Source organism: Camponotus vicinus, unplaced genomic scaffold, assembly GCF_025532165.1.
Source record: "Camponotus vicinus isolate PSW18456_S1 unplaced genomic scaffold, iyCamVici1.0 SCAF_5, whole genome shotgun sequence".
Lineage (NCBI taxonomy): Eukaryota > Metazoa > Arthropoda > Insecta > Hymenoptera > Formicidae > Camponotus > Camponotus vicinus.
The window spans coordinates 14,046,040-14,071,411 of NW_028141977.1; the positions used below are offsets into that span (position 1 = coordinate 14,046,040).

Sequence of the window (25,372 nt, forward strand, 5' to 3'; positions counted from 1 at the left end):
TATATGTTAAATATAGACATGTAATAATAACGCAATTTTTTTTGCAACAACGTGACATATTTCCTTGCAAACGCGTAAAGTGGAACACGAATATCTGCGTATAATTAACAATTATTCGTCTTGTTTCTCTCCGAGAACTGGGATATGGTCGGCACATGCGCAGACAGCCTCCGCGAATGATTCCCCGATGAATTTCGTCATCGCGATGAATGCCACAGGGGGATGAGGAGGGAGAGGATGTAGAGGGAGAGAAAGGGATCGAACGGGGACGGGGGAAAAGGGGAGGTAGGGAGAACACTCGGCTTTCCGGAGTGGTTGTTGCTACGGATCGGGATTCGTACCGCCACCGGCAACCCCGTCGGGGATAGGGGTCTCTTCCGGGGGTTTAACACACGCACTCCACCCCCGGTAGGCGGAGTGTACCGCCTACGAGCTATCCCCACTTGCCATCGTGGTACTGATACGCGATATCAGCGAACACTTGTTGCTCCGACGAGCGTAGAAAAGCAACGACGACGAGGTGCCGTCTCTATCCTCTTCCCCTGCCTTCAACCCCCCATCCTCTGGGGTCGCGATTTTTTACGCGCTGATTTTTTCTGTCATCGCTCCCACCCCGAACCCCGTATGTATAACCCCCTCGTCTCCCCCTCTTTCTGCTCCCTTTCCCGTAACTAATCCGATAGGATAATATTCCGCTCTGTCGAAAACTACCTCGCCGCGCGATGACCAGCAGAATTAATTCGTTATTCCGCAATGCGTATATTGTTAGAAACAATAACGGACGTGAAATTGGAAATTTATAGGCGGGGTGACCCGGAAGTACCATGATGGTTTCGCTGATGAAATTGCGAGCGATTGAAAAATTTTATTTATTTACTTTTCCCTATATTAACATCACAATTAATATTTAAACCATTATTATTGCCATTAAGAGATTATTATCATTATTACTATTATATTAGGGGAAGAGATGTAAATCTGATAAAATCATTAGATTGCTCTCTTCCATTGCACATACCGCCATTTCGGTAATTTTTTTATTATCATTTTATATATATTTCTTATCTATATCTTTCGATACATGAGAGAGAATAAGACTGGTAACATTTATGACTTTCATGGGGAGTTAATTTATGGTTATTACTTTCCGCTGCGCGAGATAAATTCAGGTCATTTTCGCAATTTCATCTCGCGTGCGCGAGCACAGCTTGAGACTAGGATTTTTCCGAGAAAAGTTAATAAACCAAAGTTGTTCCTCGTTTGTTTGCAGGCAGTGCGGTGGCTGCAGCCGACACCATTTCCGCGCCGTGGACCCCCGCGAGTTCCGGGCCGCCGCCCGACGCCAACGGCTCCGGCTCGGATACGAAGAACCTCGACGTTGGCGAAATTAGCGATGTAAGTCAATTATCTCAATTAAGAATGATTATGCCAAATACGAAGGTAATAGTTTTTTTTTATTTTAATTAATTATTTCAATTAATTGCGACCGGAATTCGAAGAAGCGAGCTTGTTCTTCCGGCTCGTGTTTGCATCTGTCATGAAGATTTCTTTAGCCCTTTAAACTATTGTAGTTTGAAGTTAATATAAAATAGTTATAATCAAAGGGTATTTATCATTTTACGCGAAGTAAACAAAAATCTCTGCAAAGTATAGATGTAATTTTTTGAGGTAGAGAGTTTTTCAAATGTAATTTATACAACAATTTTTTGAAAAATCATTCGTAAGTTTTTTTAAAATATCTTTTTAAAATATCTTAAAAAATTGTTTAGTTTAATTCTGAATTCTAATATTATCTAAGATAATAATGCTTTTTTTTATTTTAATTAATTATTTCAATTAATTGCGACCAGAATTCGCAGGAGCGAGCTTGTTCTTCCAGCTCGTGTTTACATCTGTCATGAAGATTTCTTTAGTCTTTTAAATTAAACTATTGTAGTTTGAAGATACTACAAAATAGTTATATCAAAAGGTATTTATCATTTTACGCGAAGTAAACAAAAATCTCTGCAAAGTATAGATGTAATTTTTTGAGGTAGTAAAAATTGAGATTTTTTTGTCAAAGATTTCCAAAAAATCGTCATCATATAATATTAGCATAGAAGATTTATTAATTTACTTTATATACTTTTTGATCTCGTAGAGAGTTTTTCAAATGTAATTTATATAACAATTTTTTGAAAAATCAGTCGTAAGTTTTTTGAAATATCTTAAAAATTTGTTTAGTTTAATTCCGACTATGATGTCTTCAATCTCATTTCGCGCTATAAGCGAACAAAATCGCGTTCTGCATCTCGAACGAAATGCGTGTCAAACAAATGGTCGATCGGTTATTAAATCCTTTCTGTTTTCGACGTTCGAGCACGCATCCACTCGTCTACAGTTATGGCATAACCATCCTCGATTGGTCTTGGCATCCGGTGTTTCTTATCAAACTCCGCTCGCTCGCGAACGGCCACGTTAGTATTCGCGTTAATCATCCAGGCTCGCAAAACCTAGCTGGCCTCACGGGCTTCTCGCCGATCGGCGAAAGATTCATCTCTCACGCGCGAAAGAAACGTACGATTAAATAGCCGCGTCTTTAACAAAGTCGTTAGAGGCTTATTGACCGCGGATGCTGCAGACGAGTGAGTGCTACTGGACACGCGAGTATCCACTTTTGAACACCTGGCCGGATGTCGAGGACTCGGTAACGTCACTTTGTTTGACCCCGTTCTTAAACGGTCATTCATCTTTCATCGTAGCAGTCGCAGCACCAGATCATTGTAATTCGGCATATCTACAATCATTATAATGATTGTATTTTTTATACTGGATTGTTTTGATATTTGTGTTATTGTAAAGAAGAAATCTATACGTAAAATGCATCACTTGCTGCATCATTTTAATTATTTTAATTGTTTCTTACCAAGTAAAATTCCAGTTTTTTTAAAGATCATATGATGCATATGATTTAAAAGGTATATTTTATAAATCATTTTTTTTTTCTAAAAGAGTTGTAAAACATTTGTCAAAAATAATTTTCTTTCTGAAGCGGAGGACACATTACATTAAAATGATGCATCCTATATAATAATTTTTTTAAATTTTGAGACATGTTTTCATTAATGAAATTGATATTTTTTATTATATTATTGCTTTTTAAAATTTCAAATATTTTTCTGTTAAAATATAATGAAATTTTTCAAGATTTAATTAATCTTAAATCAATTAAAAAATACAATTTTATTATTCATTTATGCTTGCAGAATATAATTAATCATTATTTATAATATTAGATCATTCTCTAATTAGAAGATACTTTTGATTTTGGCAGAAAAAAATTATTTCATAATTTGATAAAGAATTGTGATCTTAAAATCATCATGTAAATTTTATAAGAAACCTGATATATATCACACATATGAAGAAATTGAAAATTGAATAATATAATTTATAATAATTAATAATTAAATTAATATATTACGATAATATATTTTATTCGATATATTTTATTACGATAATATATTTTATATTATAATATATTAATATATTATATTTAATTCAATGTTTGCACAGGCTTGCATACTGAACAAATTTATCCGATGTCAAAGAAAGCCTTTAGTGGGAGATTAATTGTGCAAAAAACAAATTCCAACATCTCTCTCCAAGCTTTGCTGTCTCAATTAAATCGCTTTATCGTTTATTTTTACTTTATTTGTACAATTTATTTATTCTACTATAATAAAACCGAATAGTATCACGAAAATTTAGAAAATTACTTACGAATATATTAGTTTTACCACATGCATACTGCTCTAAAAGTGCGAAATAACTTGAAAGCTAGACGTCGCTTTTACAACTTTCTCTCCTTGCTCTTTCTTTTACATTTAATTTCGACGCGATGAAAAGGCATTTAGACAGTTTACTCATTTATTATCCATCACACACATCTCTACTGTGTTATCTATTATATATTATTTATTTTAATTTATTATTTATTATTTATTTAAATTTATTATTATAAATTATTTATTATTATAAATTTATTATTTATTTAAATTTTATTATTTTTTATTTATTTTTATAAGGATATAAATAATATTCTTTCTTTTAACACTTTTGGTAAACTCTGTCATCATTGATTTAAACGATTCAAATGAACGGAACATCACTTCGCGATAGCGTTTATCGGTGATCTACTCTTAGCCCTCGATCTTCAAAGCGGACGAGATCAAATCGAGAATTTTTTTCGTACCATCTGGAGAGTCTCGCGTTCTGGATTGCGTGCTCGACGATATTATATCGAACATAGCGAACGTGACTAGGGTTCTCGGAACGGACAAGCTTGTGTTTCCTCGCACCCTTTCCACACTTCTCGGTATCTAAACGCCCGGGATAATCGTCCGTTTCTCGGCTTTTCGTGCGGCACGGAGGTTTCCGATTCGTTGAAATTCCGGTTCCAACGATTACCGTGGACTACTAGGTGTTGTTCCCGTGTATCGTACATTCGCGCAAAAAACGTCGACCCCTTTTACCGGATCGAAATAGAAGACATCCTGTAGAACACCGTGCCACGAAGCTCGATGAGACGGACATGCGAAAGAAAAACGGAAATGGAACGCGAGACGCTCGCTCGATTCGGCGAGAAGGAGAGGATACGTTCCGGACGTGGAGGTCCCTTTGTTTCGAAGGGAGGAAGGTCTCCGAGGTCCAGCCACGCTCGCGATTGACTCGGTGGATAAATCGTTCGCGCGGTCAGCGGCGGAATCGTAGATAAATGAACTTTTCTCGTGTCGAACGTGCCCAGATCGCCAAAGTACATCGCGGCGAAGACACCCTTCCGCAAAACGAAATGCGATCGCGAAGAACGTGACGAGTGTCCACGCGATGGAATTGGTAGCCTCGAAATACTGAGAGAATGCTTCGATCGGAAATTAGCAAGAGTTTGAATTTAATTGCATTTATATTCATAGAAAAAGATATTTGATGATAATAATTACAATAATAATTATTTATTGACTCGATTATTTACGAAAAAATGCATGGAAAATACATAATTTAAATACTATGCATAAATACTATACATTAACTCTAGATTTTATCTTTACAACGAAAGTGCTTAAAGGATTAATTAATCATTCAAGGTTATTAATCAACTGTCCAAATAAAAATAGTATATTGTAATTTAAAAATTATGTAGCATGTTTTATCACGAGTGTTAGGCGATATTAATCTCTTATTATATTTATTACATACTACGTAAAATTAGCCAATTAATTTTGTGTAGTATGTTACATTTTTTTTTATAGCCATTAGAACTTTATTAAAGATGAAAAATACATGATCACAAGTGACGTGTTGTAATTGCAGACATAGTCGGCTCTTTCATCTTAGATTGTTCTAAATTAGATGATCGTATTTTCCAGGACGAGAAGGACCTGTCGGCAGCGGACGCGGAGGGTGTGTGGTCGCCGGATATCGAACAGAGCTTCCAGGAAGCTCTTACCATATATCCGCCATGCGGTCGACGCAAAATCATCCTTTCCGACGAAGGGAAGATGTACGGTGAGTCCTGCAATTTCCTTGTCTATCGTTCTTCTATCTCTATTTTATAAGGACTTTTTTCTTTAATTACGAATTTGGGATTTTATAAATTCCCTATGCGCATACACACGATGAAACCACAAAATCTGACAAAAATATATTTCAGTAAATAGACTAAGCTTGAATAACACGTTTAAAAAATAATATAAACTTGAAAAGCGCGAAATTCCTCATAGCTTTATTTTACGAAATTGATATAAAAGTTAATTTAATCGTAATTGTTTTTTAAATTAATTTAAGTAATTTTAATTTAATTAGTTCTAAATATAATTTAAACAATTAATATAAAAAGTATTAACATGAAAGCATAAAGAATTAACAGAATTGCAGAGAAATTTCTTTGTTTTTAATTTTTTTAAAATTAGCTTACGAACAATCTTATGAATGAATACTAACGATAAATACTAATTTTAATAATTCATGAAAATGTGTGATATAAAACTTGTATAATAGCTTTAACGATTCATGATCGATTCAAATATATTCCCCTTTGACAATTTCAATCTCGCTTGACGATTAAGCCGCGGATTTGATTGTTTATTCGCGTTCGTACAAAGTGCATCGAAGACCACCTGGAGAAAAGTCTGAGGAAAAAACGCTGTTCGCCGTGCGACCGCCACCAGGAAGCAACCTTCTCCGCTCGTTTTCTCTCCCCTTTCCCTCTCCTCCTATCGTACGTACGGGACGACGGCGGCGGAGAAACGTCCAGACACGAGGCGTCGTTATTGCTCCGGTGTTGAGGTCAGTCTACGTGACTGACCAGATATTGCTTGGTACGAGACCGGCGGTACCGCCGTGTGGCCACCACCGTAAACCATTAACCGCCATGAACTCACCACCGGGGCAATAACGTCTCGTCTTCGAGAAGGAGAATATTCGCCCCTTCGGCCCCAACGCGAACTCCTACTTTGTCCTTCTTTTTGCGCGTCTTTTGTATTAATTTTCTCCCTGTTTCTCTTTTTCTTTCTCGCTGAATTCGTCGTCATATATCTTCGTCTATTTTTGCAAGGAATAATAAGCAGGTGAATTGGGATATGATATTTTTAATAAATGGTGAATAGGACTTTTGTCTAATAATGTTTAAATTTTTGGGAAAAGAAATGAATGATGAATAACAAATGAACGCAATTTGTACATGTAAAATTGAGTTTTAAACTTTACATTTTACAAAAGCATTATGAATTATTTATACATTCATTTAAGCGCGATAGTGAGCCTTTTAAGAAGGGGAGAAATACAGAAATAGCATCTCTCAAGATATTTTATAATTAAATAGACTTGTTTACGCTTGTATAAATAAGACATTTTTTAAAATAATTCTTTAATTCTTTTAAATAAAAATAAAGTGATTCTTTCTCTATTTTTTATGCAGATGCAGACAAATAAATTGAGAAGTAGGCATTTTCCTCAATTAAAAAAATTGAAATCAAATTAATTTTCTGGCAATTCCGCAGGAAGATGGATAATTTACGTCGCGACCTTTATTATTCTCGAAAAAAAAGACTGCAAACGAACCCTGCAATTGACTCGAGTCCCTCCGCATTTGCGGGGTGCAACCTGCGCATATACTGCCACTTTCCTTTCATTCTTAAGTCCTGGTGAGCGAATTTTCCAGACTGTTCGGCAGGAGAACGTAGGCCGCATTCGCATGAATCCCATTCGTTAGGGCACAATGTCGCTTAATTTCCGAAAGCACTTGGCGCGAAAAGCCAAGCGGGTGGCAATTCAATCGTGGTACGCGCGCTCTATGAAAATGGAGTTTAATTCAGACTTCTCCGTGTCGACGGTGCTGGTGGATGAAAACAGCAACAGCGACGATGATGACGACGACGACGACGATGATAACGACAATGATGTCGAAGCGGCGCCGTATTGCTGCTATTTTCATTTCATTCTCACTACACAGGAATTTTAATAGCCGTAGCGTGCGACATCCACCGTATTTTATAAACTGAAAACTTGAATTATTATATTTTTATATAACATCTATTTATAATAAAATATCTTGAAAAATTTAAATTAAGATATAGAATTGATATTCTAATTTTTCTCTTTAGTTTTTACTTTAACAATTTTTAACAGTAAGACGATTATATGTCCGATATTTTGAAGATTAGACGGTTCTGAGTAGAATTAAGTTTCAATAGATATTAAATTATATGTCTTGGATGATTTTAATAGATTTAAAAGAAGGTTTAATTATAGGCTTAATTAATATTTAAATTGTTAAATATTATATATTCGTTAATCAATAGATTTCTCTACTATTGTCATCTTTAACGATACCAAGTGTAGCTTTTTTATTTGTAAATGCACACATACACATATACATATTCCTAGCTGCTGTTTTGAAAAGTTTTCTTTATCTCTTAAATCAATTAATTCGTGATATCCCGAGATAAAACGAGTGATTCCCAGAGTACAAAGTTACGCGAGGGTGTATCTCAATTGGAAATCGCTTTCGTGCGCTATCTCGTCGTCGACTATCGGAAAGTCGAGTGGATAAGTCGCTCTTTCTCTCTTCGGAACGCAGTTTACCCCTCAGGGGTAATTTTCCCCTAGCATTGAGGAATGCGAAAGTCAGCGATTCTTCGTATAGACGATGAAGGAAAGAAAGAGAGGTAGAGAGAGAGAAAGAGGAGAGGAAGGCGCGCGATATAAGATCGATCTTTCGACGTCACGAAAGACGAAGGAGCGTCGCCGTCGACGAGATGCAGCCGATCGTCCGCCGGATGGAAACAAAGGATAACGAGGCGCGAAAATCGCTTAACGCGATTGGCCATCGATCCGATGGGGAGACTTATCTCGCCCGTCGTTGCTCACTCGCCGAGCCAATAAAGGAGAGATCCCTCGGCCTTTCCGCGGGATTAAATATCTCAGGGCAATTTACCTCCTTCAATGCTCTCTCTCTCCCTTCCGCACCTTTCCTACCTCACTCATCTCCTTCCCTCTCTCGCCCGTTTCTTTTTCCTGGTTCTTTCTCTCTTCCTTTCATCTTAGACGCCGACGCCCACGCCGAGATTTCACCGGCGAGAAACGATACGAGAAGTAGGAAATCCAATTGATCAATCATAGAAATTTTATCACGCGCAGCGCGCTATCATTATTGATAATAAATATAATGAAAACAATTTGAAGGTTTTACGAGATCGTGAAGAGCCATATTTCCGGATGCACGAAGAGAAAGAATGAATCGATATAACAGCTGATTTTTCATTAACAAAGACGCCAATAATAATATCGAAATTATAAAATGAATAAGAAATTTGTTTACGAATTAAAGCAAATATTGTATCAGAGAAGATGTACATGATACATTATTTAAAAATAAATTTATATTATGTATAGCTAGTGAAAAACATGCAAGTTTCAGAAAAATCATATTCTACATATTACAAGTCGAAAGAAATAACAAAGCTAACACATGCGTGCAACTGCACGAAACGTCAATTTAAACGTAACAATCCTCGAAAAAGAGAGAATCAGATCGGATATAATCTGGCCGATAAAGCACGTTCGGGGCGTTTTATAGAAATTTAACGAAGACCTGTTAATTGTCCTTGATGGGAACATCTGAAAAAGCGCCCGGGGGAATTCCAGTCGCTGTAAATTCCACTTGTTTCGTCTCATAAAGCTATCGCACTTTACAAAAGAGTGAGACATTACGAAATCATGATGATCACCCCATGTACTATCTGGTCTTTTTCGAAAATCTCTCGAGCCTCGCTTGTCGGTGAACGCGACAACTTTTTGCGAGCGCAGTCGATAGTCTACGAACAATGTCAAAGTGGACTTCCTGTGTGTCGGAGCTGCGGCATATCGGATAGGCGAGGAGAAGGAGGAAAGGGCTCGATATTCTTTGTGGCCGTTTTGCCGAGGTGGAAAGGAGCTCCTCTCTCTTTCCATCGTCCGTTCCTTCGTCCAAGCGGAAAGAAACCGCACCGTCCCTTCCCACGGAAGACTAGATCCTTCGTCCTTACGTTCACGGCATCCAATAAACCAGCAGAAATAAAAGGCTCAGCTCCGTACCATCGTCGTCGTCGACGAGCTATGGAACAAGTAGCGAGGACACGTTTAGAGGAGCGTTTTAGGTTCTTGCTTATACATCAGAAAAGAAAAATTGCTGCTGCGGTCTCCCTCCGAACACCTCCGGAGCACCAGCGGCTTCCAGCGGTGTAACTTCTCTCCCGCGGGTCAATGTTCCGGAACGAACTCCGTAAATATAGTTTCTTGCAAATTTCCTCGTCCCTTTTCCCTCCTCTCCCTATCCTCTCCTCTTCTTCCCCTCCGTTCGTTCCTCTGCCAGTTTCCCGCGTCCGTCCGCCCGCTGGCGTTTACCAAGTAATATTACACGATCACGCCGAGATACGCCGCTCTGCGAGCGACTACACACAAGAGAGAGGAGCTTTTGAATAGATTTTCCGATCTATCGAATTTCCCCCACCGGGACAGGATTCGTTCGATATCGTCGCGACCTCTCCTCTCCCGCGATATATCGCTACGTTTACGCTAATCGAGAACGCCGGATGTGAACGAATCGATGAATAATGGAGGAAGAAATAAATTGGTTTCTCGATTGCGAATTATGTCTTTATATAAATCAACATCATAAATATTTATCAACTAAGAGGGGACAATCGAGGAATATAGAGTATATTTCATACTGATTTAAATTAGTGAGATTTAAAGTTATACGATGCTTTTTAATATCGTGATATCGAAATACTCGCTATTGCCAAATTTATGGAGGGGATTTTTTTGACAAATTGTACGATTTGTTTACAAATCTGCTTTATTATTACGTATCAGAAATGACAGTTTGTAAAAATAATGGAACAGATTGTCGGGAACGAAATTGAATGCAACGGAAACAAATCAATGATACTGACGCGTTATTATGCCCTTCCCCCAGATACGTATTTAAATATCTTTTAGCCGGCTTCGCGTCAATAGCTGCCAGGTAAATCGAGACGGACGAAGCAAAGAATGAATGAGAACAGGTAGCATGCTTGTTGTGAATCCGAGCTGGCGAGCCTGTATCGCTCCGGGTCGTATATTTAAACAGATAAATCGGCGGACCCACTCCACCTAGTCTTTATCCACGACCGCTTAAATGATCCGCGTGGCAAATCTGATCAATCTCCCTCTTCGATATGAATCACGAAGACATTCGTGCTAAATTTATCAGTTGAACGAATACCTGTAATCTTGTTGCGTAATAACATACAGAATATCCTGCACTTCAAAGAAAATAATTTGGAGATCTTTTTCCTTATTTTTTTCACAACTTTTTGTATATATTACTATTGCTTTTTACTTCAGGATATAAATGTGTTTTATGAAAACGATCTGATTAGAAATTATTTTCTTCTTGTACAGAGCGATACTATCTCGCAATCTCTTGGCAGCTGACGTGCATCATATATATGCGGATTATTTCTCACGTGCGAATCTAATATGAAATACAGGAGATATATCCCTTATGTGCGGACCATGAGGCAGGAACGTGCGAGGATACAACGGTACGCCTCGGCATTTATCTGATCGCTAATAACACGTAGAGCACTATCCCCGTCCGTTACCGGGATGGCACGTGATCTCGCGATCACGTACTTTCGCGCTCCTACGCGCCTTATGAGGCCGAGCCGTACGTGCGCCATCGTATCCTGGTTTATGGGTCATCGAGTCGGGCGTCATCGCAACCGAGAAATCGTGGTGGACACCCCGATCGTAGATCAGTTCGTCGCGATCGCATCGTACAGTAGTATAGCTCGTTAATCTGCATTCCGTTTATGATGACGTTTCATACGCGAGAGTAATCGCAATATTTTATAATAAAATATAAAAAATTCTTCTTTACAATTATGGCAAATACCTGCTGAATTATTATGCAATCTTTAAGAATTGCTAGTAGACTTTAAAAATAAAATCACTTATTTCGTTTCAATACCAAGGAGCTTTAGAAAAGCTTTTTGAAAATTCAATTTTCCATAAATTATTTCCAATTTTTTGGACACTGTTTTAAAATTTCGTATGATGATGTAGCAACACACTATTTGCATGATGTATTTAGTACGTAAAAAAAAATGTCTATGTAGTACATAGTATGCAATTTTTAAAATTAGGAATTGAAATGTTATCCTTTTTTATGGAAAAATAATCTCACTCTCTCCCATATACATACACATACACATATTTCATTCGGATAAAATTTGCATACTTTATAAAAACATCGAAATGAAAAATTAATGTAGTAAAATCAGTCTTATAATATTATATCTATACTGTATGGAAAAAATTTTACAGCAAAAATTACATGAAAATATATATTATTTTTTACAACATTTTATATAAAACTGAAATATATAACAATAATAGGATATTTATTACCATAAAAATTGTAAATTTAACGAATATCTATTTGTTTCGTGCATTAAAATATTTGAATAATTACAATTATAATATTATTGAGCATTAACATTGTGATTTATCTTGTAAATTATTATGAGCCATAATTATAAAAATTATATTGTAATTTTTACTACAATATTTTCTCCATATCTAAAAGAAGAATAATCGATATGATTCTACGATGTGTAGAGGACAAAAAGATAAATGACCTACACCTATGCGTGCAATATTTCTTACTTCTTTGTGACATAAAGCGATATCGATTGTTCTCGTTTCGCGAGCTACTGATATGATTTTCTTCTAGTTTTCTCAAAGTTCTTTGACGCAACTTTTTTTCGTCTTTGATACGCTTTTTCTTATCTGCCCCGTATCTCTTTGTATGGGACACTCCGTGCATCTATCTGAGAATACTTTAGACAAAGCTATATTCTGGGAACATATTTAGATAGTTTGCTAAAAGCTCCTAGAGAGATTAGGTAAGGCTTATTGTTGTGTATGGAGTGCATCACCGCGAGTAACGAGGAGATTAAGGGAGTAATAATATCCTTAACGTAGTCAAGTGCTTCTTCACCTTGATCCTTTAAAGTAAGATATTGAAACTAATCGTTCGTAGAAACGAGAAATTTTTATAATAATACCATGTTACTGACTCAATGTAAAAAACATAATTTTTATAATTGAGAAAATGATTTTCCAGATTTTCATTAACATTCGCAGATAAAACAAATATTATAAATATTATAAATTATAAATATTATAAATTTTAATAAGAGAAAATTTTTAAAGTATACTCGATTTATATTATCGATATTTCCAATACAACATTAAGGGAAAAAAGTATTTTTAACAATAGATAAATGATAATAAATCCATCTTTAATTTTCCTTTTCAGAATTTGATTTGAAATAAATAAATGTTTGATAGAAGTGAATAATGATAAATTTAAAGACAGAACTTTTCACTTTTAAATCAACAACTTCTGAAAGAGAAAAGAACGTTTTCAAAAAAACATTCAAGCAAATGTTTTTAAACAACATTTATGAGTATTTCAAACTGTTGATGCAATCTTCGTGGTGCGATAGAATCCTCCATAAATCGGTACAACTGCTCAAGAAGGTATAGTAGAAGGATCGCGGGAGATGGTGTGAGTGCGCGCAAACCGCTGTTGAGAGTATAGTGCGTGGAAGAGGAAGAGGAGAAGAGAAGGAGGTAGTGTCCAGTTATTGACCGGTGGAAGGAGGGTGTCTCAAGCGTCTCCGACGCTTTCCCCGGCAATTCTGGAACCTTTGGTCACCGCGGCGATTCGACAGTCTCAATGAATTTCGAGATTCACGGAGTACGTCAAAAGTCGTGCTCTGATTATTTCTCAGCGAAAATTTCATTGAAAACCACATAACTAAATCGCCTTTTTTAATACTTTTTCCTAGTTATTTTTAGCAGAGATTAAAATTTTATTTAAAGTCCATTTGCAGATAGAGAGAAAGAGAGAATTAATTGAAGAAGGCTATCTAAAAACAGGCAGAAAGTAGATCAAATATTGTGTAAAAATATTACGAAAATGTATGTGTGTGTGTATGCATTTATTTATTTATTTTCAAATTATTGAATTTTGAAATCGAGAATAGCGAAATTAAAAAAAGAGAGCTTTCATATGCTTATTCAATATATTGATCACGCGCGCACGATTATTTGATATTACACATATCGAATATTTCATTCGTAAATTGATATGGAATACGTTCGTAAAATTTTATTAACTAAAAAATCCCAGAATATAATGAAAGTAACATTGCATCATGCAGTCATTTCATTACACACATTAAACGATATGAAATCGCACTTGTAAGTTCACATTTATGCAAATTCAATATTCAACAAACATGATGTCAAAAATTATTTCAAAGTACCACTTTCATTGTCAGTGACTTATAAAAACGAATTTTACAAATAGGATGATTCAGGAAAAAAGAACTTTTGATATGGAATGTCTCGATAAAGGAAGAAATGGCTAACTGTCTAACGTTTGGAATCGGTGTCGATTACGAAATAAAAAGCTTCAGGCGGATAATTTCGCGTAGCGAGTCCGGGAGCGCGTTAACGAGATACGGAAGCGCAATTTCAACGTCCTTTCATGCTTCCCGAAGCGACCGGTGCGGTCCCCCGGGGGAGCTTCTTCCTCTTCCTAAGAACATCCACTCCGCTTCTTTCGCAGCCGTAGCCGGCGACACCGATTGCCGAGCTCTTCTCTCTTCTTCCTTCCTCCTCGATATCCGATCCAATAATCCGATACCGAGCGACCGTCGAAGCGTGAAATTATGGGCATTGACACGACACTACGAACTCTCCTCCGCAAGGAGACTCCGTTCGGACGAGACGACGACGAGTAAGACGAATCGCCGAAAGATCAAACTTTCTCTACCGGATTCGCCGTGCGCAGATACACATGGCTACAGAATAATACAATGTTTCTCAATTTTTTCCGCTCGACAGGATACCCTTTCGAGTGATAAAAATATTCATGGAATATACAAATCGACAAATATTTGATAATTTTATATATAATTGATGTCTATATATAATTATAATACTTTGTAATTTTATCAATTTTTCCAATTCTCTAACAATAGATTAAAAAAAAGACATTTAAAAGTGTTGTGAACTAATTTTCATAAGTATTTTTCAGCAGTTTTTGCTTTTTAAACATGCGTAATTTTTTTGTTGCAAATTATAATTAAAATTATAATCCTCTCAAATCAAGTATAGTTAAAATAATTAAAACCGGAAAATTTTCTAAAGAATTGTTTGTGGATACGTTACAAAATTAAAAAGCATCTAAATAAAACGCGTTTAATATGTTTAACAGTTAAATATTATATCTTCATACCATATAATAAACAATCATTACCAGATAAAAAAATACCTGCACCAGTTGAATAACAAAATAGAAATGTTTAGAAATCTACAGAAGTATTTAGAGAAATTACTTTTTATCCATTAAATTAATCTATTTAAATTATTTGTAAATTTTAACGGCTTACATACACTCTATATTATTGTTATGCACATGTGTTGTGTGTACGCACTAAAATATACTTGCATCAACGTAAGCATAGAGAGGTGCAAAATATTCCTGGCTATGACAGAATACGCGTATATATACATACATATATATGTATATGTGTATGTGCATAACCACGAGCGAAATTATATTCATACACACAGTTTCCTTGGTGGTCCAGCAGACGCGGGTGCTGGACCACCATAGGTCGACGAGGGATGTAATAATCTGCGTCCGCATTGTCCGTCTTGCCGGGCATGGCCAAGTCCTTTGACATCTCGCAGAGTTTAATTAAACTCGAGCGTATAATAGCTCCCGGACGACAACGACGACGACGACGACGACGGGGAGGCAAGCAAGCAGGCAAGCAGGCAGGCAGGCAGGCCAGACCAGGCGAGCGAGCCGTCGTTGTCCGCCGACGCTCGTCGACGCCGCGTTATCCTGCCTGGCATTTCGTAGTCGGCGCCTTGGTTGTTTTGCCGGGACCCCGTGGGGACGTCCGCCTGTCGTTCCACGAAACGCGAAACGCGAAAGAATCGCCAAGAGATCTCCCACTGGAGAGAGACAGTTCCATCAATCGAACCATTTTTTTTTTTAATTCTGCCAAGGATTGAATCTCATCGATCCTGATATAATCAACTTCAAATTTTAACGCGATAGATGATATGAGAATTTTCTTTATTTTATATAGTGATAATAAAGAGAAGTGCATACAATATATGTACAATTTTTAACAAGACTATGTACGTCAAAATAAAATCTATGTTTCATAATCTGAAACTTTATAAATTTGAAAATACATATTATTTCTATCGTTTTAGAATTTCATCACCACATAAATTTTTTATAAATCTATATCTTATATCTTTAATTCGATTCACTTTTGCTTTTACATTCTCCTTCATTTTTCTTACTCTCTCTAGACCTTGAAATTCGCACATTTACATAGCAACTTTGAATTGAAGGAAATAAAAGGGAGAGAAAGCAGATCTAATAAATTATATATTTTTCAATTACAAAATATTATTAAAATATTATTAAAATTACTTAATTCTCATTTAGAATTAAAAATTCAAAATAAGTAAATCTGCTATGAAATCGACAAGATCCACTCATGTTGATTGCATTAATTAATTACTGTACTTTTACAATCCAATCCGGTTCCTTATCTTTTTCAAAATTTCTTCTAGATATTTAAAATTTATAAACTATGTATCTTACACATATTAAATATCTATTAGTCAACTATTTATTTGTAAAGCAGTTGAAAAAACATATCATTCTTGTAATTAAAATATATTACAAAATAAGAGATATAAAATCATTAAAATTTTGTTAAATCCGATTGTTGAATATAGTGGCAAAACACATTTTTCTCAGGTCGCCCTGTTTAAATTTGATTTCGCTGATATTAAAATGCCTCAAAGGCGTCGATGATGCAAACACCACCCGTTGCGCGCCATTAATTTCGCACGGGAACCGTCTCTTCTTCCGGCTATATTCGCGAAAAGATGAGCGAAAGGATGAGGGGGCGGTCGGTCGCTCGCCTCTCTCCGCCCAAGAAAGCAGCCAGGTATTTTAATTAGCGCAAGTACGTCGTTTCATATTTGTACAGGACGAGAGCGCTTTGGCGCTACGCGACGTAATGAATATTAATTCGCGGAGGACGCGTTTCTCTTTTTCTCTCTTTATTCCGCTCGCACTTTTAGAAATATAGGAAAGAATGGCGCGGACAAGGCCTTCGAGCCGGCCGAAGCGATCACCCCTTTTTTCCCTTTGCCTCTTCGAGATTATTGCTATTCTCTTCTTCCGCCTTTGCCGTTTAATAATTCAAATTGCGCGGGTATTTTGTCGTTGTTGGCTGCTCTCGCCTCTTGCCGGTCTTTACCTAAAGGCCAACGTAAAAATGGACAAACGTGTCCCTCAACGAATGGATGCAATAATCGGCTTAATACTCGTGGAAAAAATTCTGCAATGTATAAAATAATAATACCAGAGTATATGAAATCTCAGAAAACGAAAAGTCAGATTGAGGGTGACTTAAATAAAAAAAATTGTAAAATATTAGCGAAAAGAAAACGTTCGAGAGCAAGATAAAGAGTCAAAGGAAAGGTATATAATAAGATTGCATAATAATTAGACATTATAGTAATATAGCAGATAATGGAGATGTCGCGTAAGAAAAATGCCGTGTAAAAGAAACACGATCAGAAAAGCAGGAAAGTTAATAAAGTGCGAAAGATACGGTTGGCAATAAAATTACACAATTTTGTAACGTTTGAACGCGATGTAGCATAAAGATAAATCAAGACGGTGGAATAAGAAGAAATGCGAAAATATGAAAGCATATAGATTGAGGCCAACAGAGAGGAAGAGAAGGAAAATAAAAATGCACCGTTGTACTGTAATAAAGTCGCGACAATTTTATAATATTAGTGTAGCGTAGTAATAGAGAGACGGAACGAGAGAGAGAAAGAGATGCAAAAGGAAAAAAAGACCGTATGAAAAACAGAAAAGATAAAACTGTCTACGAAACAATGTAAAAATGGTTAAATATGTTCAACAAACGAACAATATAATGTGTAATTAATTTACAATTCGTAGAAAGGGAATTCGTGAAGGGATAACCTTTGCTAAAATATATAGAGCGCATTATAAAATATTAATTATAGTAATTATAAAATTTCAAGAGAAAAATACAGGGAAAGGAAACACAAAATATATAATACGTACTCGTTGAACAAAAGTACGAAAGGATTTAATGTAATGATAAAATAATTAATATGTATAAACAATAATGTGTAAAATAATGAATTGCTATTATTTCAGAAAATTTGAAAAATGAAAGAAAGAGTATTAATAAGACAAAAAGGTCATGCAATTTCGCGCAGGCAAAACTTTCCACGTAATAAGAATATTCCCCAAACATTCTTTAGGTGTTTCACAAAATTTATTCATCGAAAAGTAGATTTTTCCATAATTCTAACAGTTCCATCTTTAACTTGTACTCAAATTTAATTATAGTACTTGGCTTTTATTATTTTAACACAAAATTATATAATGAAAGTCAAAAAATAAAATAAATATCCATTTATATATTATATAAAAACTTTTTTATTTTACAATAGTGTGACACTGATAAAAAATAAACGTATGTTATTTGATTTATCTAATATAATAGTTCTTTTCGTTTTTTAGAAATATATCCTTGATATATTTTCGAAAAATCGGAAAGAGCACATGTATTATAACCTCTAATTGAAGATTGCAAAAATGAAACAACGCGGCAATAAAGTCGCGAGGATTTTACAGCATTGCAGCGACATCGTAATGAAGAGACACAGCGAGTAAAAACGGTAAATGAGAGACGCGAGTGCGAAGTGAGATAAAAGACGAAAGAGAACGAAATGGATGCAGGACAATCGCGCGAGCGAGAAAAAAAGGGATACGATCGCGAAGAGGGCGGAAGGAGGAGAGGGTGGAAGTACAGCGAGAGGACGGAGAGAAACATCGCCCTTACGCAAACTATGCGCTCACTCGAAGGATCGTTTCAAGGTTTACGGAAGGCGTATAATCCCGTTTATCGTCCTCGTAAATCCGTGGATATATACTCCACGGCATTCGTCGCCCACCCATCTCTCCTTCACCGTTTCTCCTTCTCTCCTTCTCTCCTCTCCCTCCGCACGCACCGCCACCCACCTCTCATGTGTAGGGAAACCCTGGGTGGTGCTTTAATCCCTTTCCATTTTACGAGCGCCTTTTACGAGCGCGCCTTGCAGGACCGCTCGCGCCGATATGCAGGTTTCGGAAACGAGCGGGTTGCCTTCCGGCGGCCTCATACATCTAGTGTCCCAAAATCAGACATACAAGAATAATCTTTGAGTATGATTTTCCTACAATTTTTAAAATTATTTATATCGAGATTGGGCAATGTTAAGGTCTTCACTTTACATAAATCAAAAGTATAAATTTCATAAACAGTTTACTTGAAGTTCGAGAGATTATCAAATATTTGAAATACTAAAATATAAAATATTACGAAAAAATTCTCGAAAAAAATAAAAGAACAAACTGACAAATTTTGCACGTATCTTTTTTTTATATCGAATTTTTATACGTGTTGAAAGAAAAAGAGAGAGAGAGAGAGAGAGAATAAATGAAATTCTTGATTTTCTTCGGAACACCCGGTGTGTATACGAGTCGGGGCGTATCCTGCATCGTCCGCAAAACTACCACGGCGGGATAAAATCGTCCGCCTGTATATCATGAAAATTGCGCACGAAAACAACAACGCGGTGGCATCGTAAAGGGAAGGAAACGACAACGCGATTCGATTCTTCGTTTTCGTTGCGTAGAAGTAGCAAATGGGATTTAGTGAATGCGATTCCGTCGCGTTGCAACTTCAGGATATATTTTTCAGATATATTTTATACGGTAACCTAGCGTTGTAATCTGCGCGTAAAGCAGTCTGACGATAAAGCTTCGACATTGATTACATATCAAACTTATTCAAAGCAAGTTTGGATATACCATGCATTTCACGCGTGTCAAATAGATATTTCTTTATCGTATATTTATTGTAATCGAAGTCAATCTCGTCGATATTTGTTAAATAATATTTATCTTTTTTTACATAATTTTTGTAAAAAAATAAACTACGAGATAATTAATGAGGAATCAATTTAAATATAGAAATTTCTTTTCTATCTAAGAGATTACTTGAGCAAAGTGGCATATTAAAATGAAAAAGAAATTACCTGTCAATGATCAATTCGACATATCTATTCTGCGATTGTATTTCAACGTCATTTTAAGATTCAAAGATTATGATAATTGATTTAAAAAAATAAATATTATATATGCATATAATAATTAATGATGTTTATTTTTTAAAAATAAGAGAAAGAGAGTTACGTTTAAAATATTTATTATTGGAAATATTTGATCTAGTTTTTTAATTTATTCTTATAATATTAAAATATAAAATATATAAAATAAAAAAAAAACAGATGCTAAATATTAATATTAATAAGAATTTTTGCTCGACATCACAAGAATTTCTCTTGTTTTTCTTTTTTCTTTCGAACATAAAAATGTGATGCTTAAGTGACTCTCGCTTCCCCGTGTCGAAGCTAAGTGCGATCTTACATCTTTGCTGGCTTACGATCAGAAATTGAATAGAGGATCGTGAAGAAGCAAGGAAAACCGGATAACTTGAGACTGGTATAAATGGGAAATAAATTTTCCTCCAGTAAAACGCCGTCGACATAAAGATAGATATGTTTGCTATTCGTGTGTGCACCTGCTGTTACGCTTTTTGTTTATTGAACTTTGTAAAGTTTTGAGAAAAGATAAAAGAAAAAGAGAGACTGGCTGCAATAAATCGTCTATCATTTTCAATATCGCGATGCAAGGATAAATTTACATCTGTTAAAGTGTAAAGATAGATGTGCATTTGATATTTACATCTCGAATGATAAAATTTTTGTACTCGCTAATTTTTGAAAAAGTAAGATTTATGAGAAAATTTTTGTTGATTGAAACTCGAAATCTCGCGATATTTGTTAGAAAAATAAAATAAATTTTAATGTAATGACGATAAAATTTCTCGAAGCTATGAATTATTCAGGACGAGAGAAAAAGAAGAACATGATGCTATTGTATTAAGTACTTCAATTTTATGATAAAGATAAAAAAGAATATATTCTTTGAACTCGCGAATAAATTTCGCATGTAGTCTATTTATAAGATCATTATTGAACCAAAAGAACACTCGGCATAATTTTTTTCTCTAAATCTTTATAAATATATTTTGCAAAAAACCAAGAAAAATTTAAATTTATTTGATTCATTAGATATCGAAAGATACAAAATTTGGGATAATTAGAAAGTTGTCTTTAAAATTACTCAAGTTGTTTGTTTAAAATATATTTTTCAGATATGTTTAAAATATCTTTTCTCGCGTTTTAACATGTGAAATTTACACTTAAAGAGTATAATAAGGATTTATATCACGATTTTTTTAACCTATATGCTTTTTACGTAAAACGCAAATTTTGTTCTCGGCATTTATCCGCATATTTGTATTATATATAGCCTAGTAGTGACGTAAGATGCACGAAGCTCGCGCGCGCAACCGGCTGCTTCCATGGGATTGTTGTAGAATTCGACTTCACGAACTCTGAAGAAAATCACGCCTACTTGCGCGCACTAATACATGTCTCTCTGGCGAGCACGCACACAAATACGCATGAGAGAGCGAGGAAAGACTCACTGAGTTAACGGAACACGAAAGTAGAAAGGAAGATGCTCGTGCGAGGGTTGGAAGTAGCGGTGTGCGAGGAGGCTACAAGGTGAAACGGGTCGACAAGGACGTACGCCGAGGGGAAGGGAGGCATATAGTACAAGGTACATGTGAGTTGACGAGGAGGGAAGAAGACGGAAGGTCGTAAAGGGAGAGAAGAGGGTAGGGAGACGGAATAGGGAGAGAGATAGAGAGAGACACACACAGGCGGTAGTTGTGTGCCGAGGGCTTGCTATCCCTCCCCTCCCTCCTTCGACCTCTCTCTACTCTCGAGGAGAGGGTTGGCGAGGGGACGGGGATGGCGAAACTATGCGAAGAATGTGCAATTAGTGAACAGAGCATGAGGTGGAGTCGGGGATGAGGGTCGGCGGGGGGAAGGGGTGATACGGGTCCCGGAAAGGGAGCGAGTATACGGGGCGCGGAAGTGGAGAAGGAGGCGAGGGCGGGTTGTGCCGACAGATCCTGGTATGGTGGTGCCATGCCAGCGAATCTCTCTCTCCCTCTCTCTCTCTCTCTTTCTCGCTCTTGGTGTGTCGGTGGCGATGTTGAGGATAGTAGTAGTGGCTGTAGCGCCGAAGAAAATGGAAAGAAAGGAAGATGGATGGAATGGCGCCCAGGGATGATAAGAAGAAGGCACTGGGTTGCGGGGTTTGCCCGATGGTAGTAGTAATAGTAGTAGTAGTAGCGGTAATAGTAGTGGTGTTGTAGTAGACTTGTAGTAGTAGGAGTTTGTCGAGGTCGTCAGGGTGGGGGTCACCGTGTCAAGATGCGAGGGGATCCTTCTTCGAGCGCAAGGACACTTATCGACTTCCCAACCTCTCCGACTTTTGTCTCCCCCTTCGCGTTTTCGCCTCGAAAGTATACACGCCCATATAGCTTTTTAGGGTGCCTTTCGAGGCCACGCAGGAGTAGCTCGACTTTCTCGTTCTTCGCGCGATCAGATAAGTGACGACTTCCTTCGCTGCCCTTACGAATGTTTGAGAAAAGTTGCCGCATATTGCTTCTTTCAAAACAAAGAAAATTTCAAAGCAAGTTCTAGAATTGTATTAATGTTTTAAGACATCGAACAAATAATGACATTAGTTATAATTTCAGATGTTTAATAGGCTGTAACATTTCATTATCCAAATTCTTCAGAAAAATTTTAAATTTTCTTTTCTCTCATTCGCCTATCATAAAATACTTGGCTTTCTCATTAAGTACGTAATTTATGCTTGTTTTAATGTCATCTGACAGCTCACATTTTTCAAAATTTTTTAAAGCGGTTGTAAATTTATTTTTTGATGTTAGAATTTTTCAGAAAGTATGAAACATTGAAAATATAATACATAAATATTAACCATTTTACAAGTTTATAGAATATTTTATAATTTTTCCAAAAAGATCGAGATATTATTTTCAAAGAGACTAAAGAAATTTTTTTTTAAATAAAAGTATGCGAGATTCTCTGATCCGGAAATATTTTCGGCAATCTAACCGGTGTGAATATGGTTCAAGAAGCTTTTCGAGTGCTTATCCCTCGAGGTCGCGGTGTGTTCGGTAATTGCTAATTGACCAAACGAGCTTAAACGCACTTCGCTGGTTGAAGGACCGGTATGAGGCGCACTGTTTGTGAACCATCGATTAGCGACGGTGCTTCGTGGTAAAGTCCAGGATACCCCGAGGACCATTGGTGAGCCTCTCGGGCCCTCGACATGTCAAAAGCGATCCCTCTCGACGACGTCAACCGAGCACCAAGGTCGTTCGAGCGAGTGCCCTCCGTTATTGCAGCTCGTAGCTGCACAATTTGCAGCTCTGCTCGATAACGCAAGAATCCCATAGAAAATAAGACTGTCGAGAGGCTGGAACTTGTGGAAATGCTCGAGAGGAAATACGAAAATTAATTGACTGATGGTTATATTTATGTTAATCGGGAAATTTAATCGATAATTTGACGAGTAAAAAAGTGGAAGTAGCTATTTAATCAAATTAAATATATATATTTGATTATATAATTGAAATAAATGATATTACGATGTAATGGCACTTTATCAGAAATTTATCCAGTCAGAAGATGTATTTGTTTAATTTATTCGAAATGATGTGGAAAACACATTTACATCAATCAGAATTTATAAATTTTAATAATCAAGACTTTGCATATCTTATCTAGCAATTTTTAATCGCTAAATACCGATTAAGTATATATGAAAGATAAAAGATATATTAATAAGCGAAATAGCAAAAACATATCTGTCAAAACATTTTATGAATATATAATAATTTCATGTTGCATAGCTCCCTTCGTCTCTATTTAATTTTACAGAAAAGTCCATCGTGACCACGCATATTTCTCCGTTATATAATAACTCAGCAGATACCAATCTAACGGCTGGAGATTTATATCGAAGCACGGTTTAACGATGATCACTAAATCTAATATAGTTAATGAGCCGCACACTGACCGCACGCTGGCCTTTATAACGTCATCTCCGGGAATACAATGTGTTTACGATGCTGTTACGATGTCAGTTTGAAATAGTTTTCCCATCTATGCTACAAAATGATTTATCCAAATACAAGCTAATGCAATTAATCACGTGAAAAAAGGAAAAAATTTAAATTGAATTAGCAAATAAATAGCATTTACATAATGAGCATTTAACCATTTATTTTTAAATGCTAATGTATGCTGATAAGAATAAAGACGAATAAAATTATTTATAAGCAGGTGATTTATATACATAATCGCTGTGTGTCAGGAGAGAATAATATTTTAACCGATGAGCGCGGACGCTCGTAGCGTGATTAATGACGAGCTATTTGGTACACAAATTGATTTTGCAATATAACATCTAAAAATTGCAAACAGATGTGTTAATTAGCGGAACACGTGTGTCGCCGAATTCTCCTCTTGGTGAGAAATCGCGCGTTGCTTCACGTTTCGTTAACGAGCCTGTAATGGGACATATTTCTTTCGCGTAAACTTCTTGCCGTCATTTCCAATCAGCTGGTAATAATGCCTGGGGGCTTCTTAAAATAGCGTTACGTATGTGCAACAAACTGTATCTTCTTACTCAGGATCGTAGATAGTTTATACACTTTGCTATAAATAAAGGAACAAGAGAGGAAGAGAGAGAGAGAGAGAGAGAGGGATCCTTGCGCTCGTTACTTCGAGTTCGTGATCATAATGGCCCTTCTTGTTAAATTGAGCATCAGCCAAGTGATTTACGTTGATTGCTCGTCGCGTCGCGCATCTAGCAATCCCTCTCTCTATTTCTCTCTGCCTTTCTCTCTTCCTCTTTTCCATCCACTTTTTCCTTTTCTCTCGTTCGGCTGCTTTCGTCTCACTCCGTCTTGTACATCCGATGTCGATCGCTGATCTCGATCTCATCTACATGCTCGGGCAATGATCGATCTTCGCTTCGGCTTGAAGTGGGGAAGAAGTGCCTCGGGCACAGCTCTTACATGTTCCCCTTTTCTACCCTCGTCATCCGACGCTTCTCCCTTTGTGAAAAAAGGGCCTTACCTTCTTTGATAATAAATTGCTTCTAAGCTTGCACAGGTAGATGCCGAAAAAGACGAGATTGTACTCGATAATAGCCAACAATGGAAAATGAAAACACTTAATTGTCGATGTTAGATTACATAAAGGAACATTTTATTAAAATTGCATCTTGATAAAAGCTGAAGATCAAGATTGAATTAAAACAAATATTGTTTGAAATTAAGGAAGTAGTGAAATTTTGTTATTGATCAAAATTTATCAAGGAATATGTTTTTGAATCTCTTGTGACATAACACATATTACAAACATCAATCAATATTATTTAATTAATATAACTATTTTATCATTTCTTATACAATTATTTTACTTATTAATTAAATAAACACGAGTATCATAAACGAGATATCAATAATTTTTTTAATACTATTCTAGACTATTTAGTCTCATTATATATGCTTTACATTATAGTATGCATATTGCATGCATTATAGTATGCATATTGCATGTTTTCAAAGATAAGGAGATTAAT

At 36.2% G+C, this 25,372-nt stretch overlaps 1 protein-coding gene across 14 annotated transcripts in view; it reads left to right on the forward strand.

Moving 5' to 3' along the window:
- Nucleotides 1-25,372, forward strand: part of Scalloped (TEA domain transcription factor 1 homolog scalloped) — a 157,810-nt gene that overhangs the window by 112,997 nt on the left and 19,441 nt on the right. For all 14 annotated transcript variants that reach the window (XM_083098934.1, XM_083098939.1, XM_083098946.1 and 11 more), the window contains 2 exons: nucleotides 1,271-1,395; nucleotides 5,406-5,544. In XM_083098934.1, coding sequence (XP_082955060.1) covers nucleotides 1,271-1,395; nucleotides 5,406-5,544 — 264 coding nt within the window. The remainder of the gene's footprint in view (nucleotides 1-1,270; nucleotides 1,396-5,405; nucleotides 5,545-25,372) is intronic.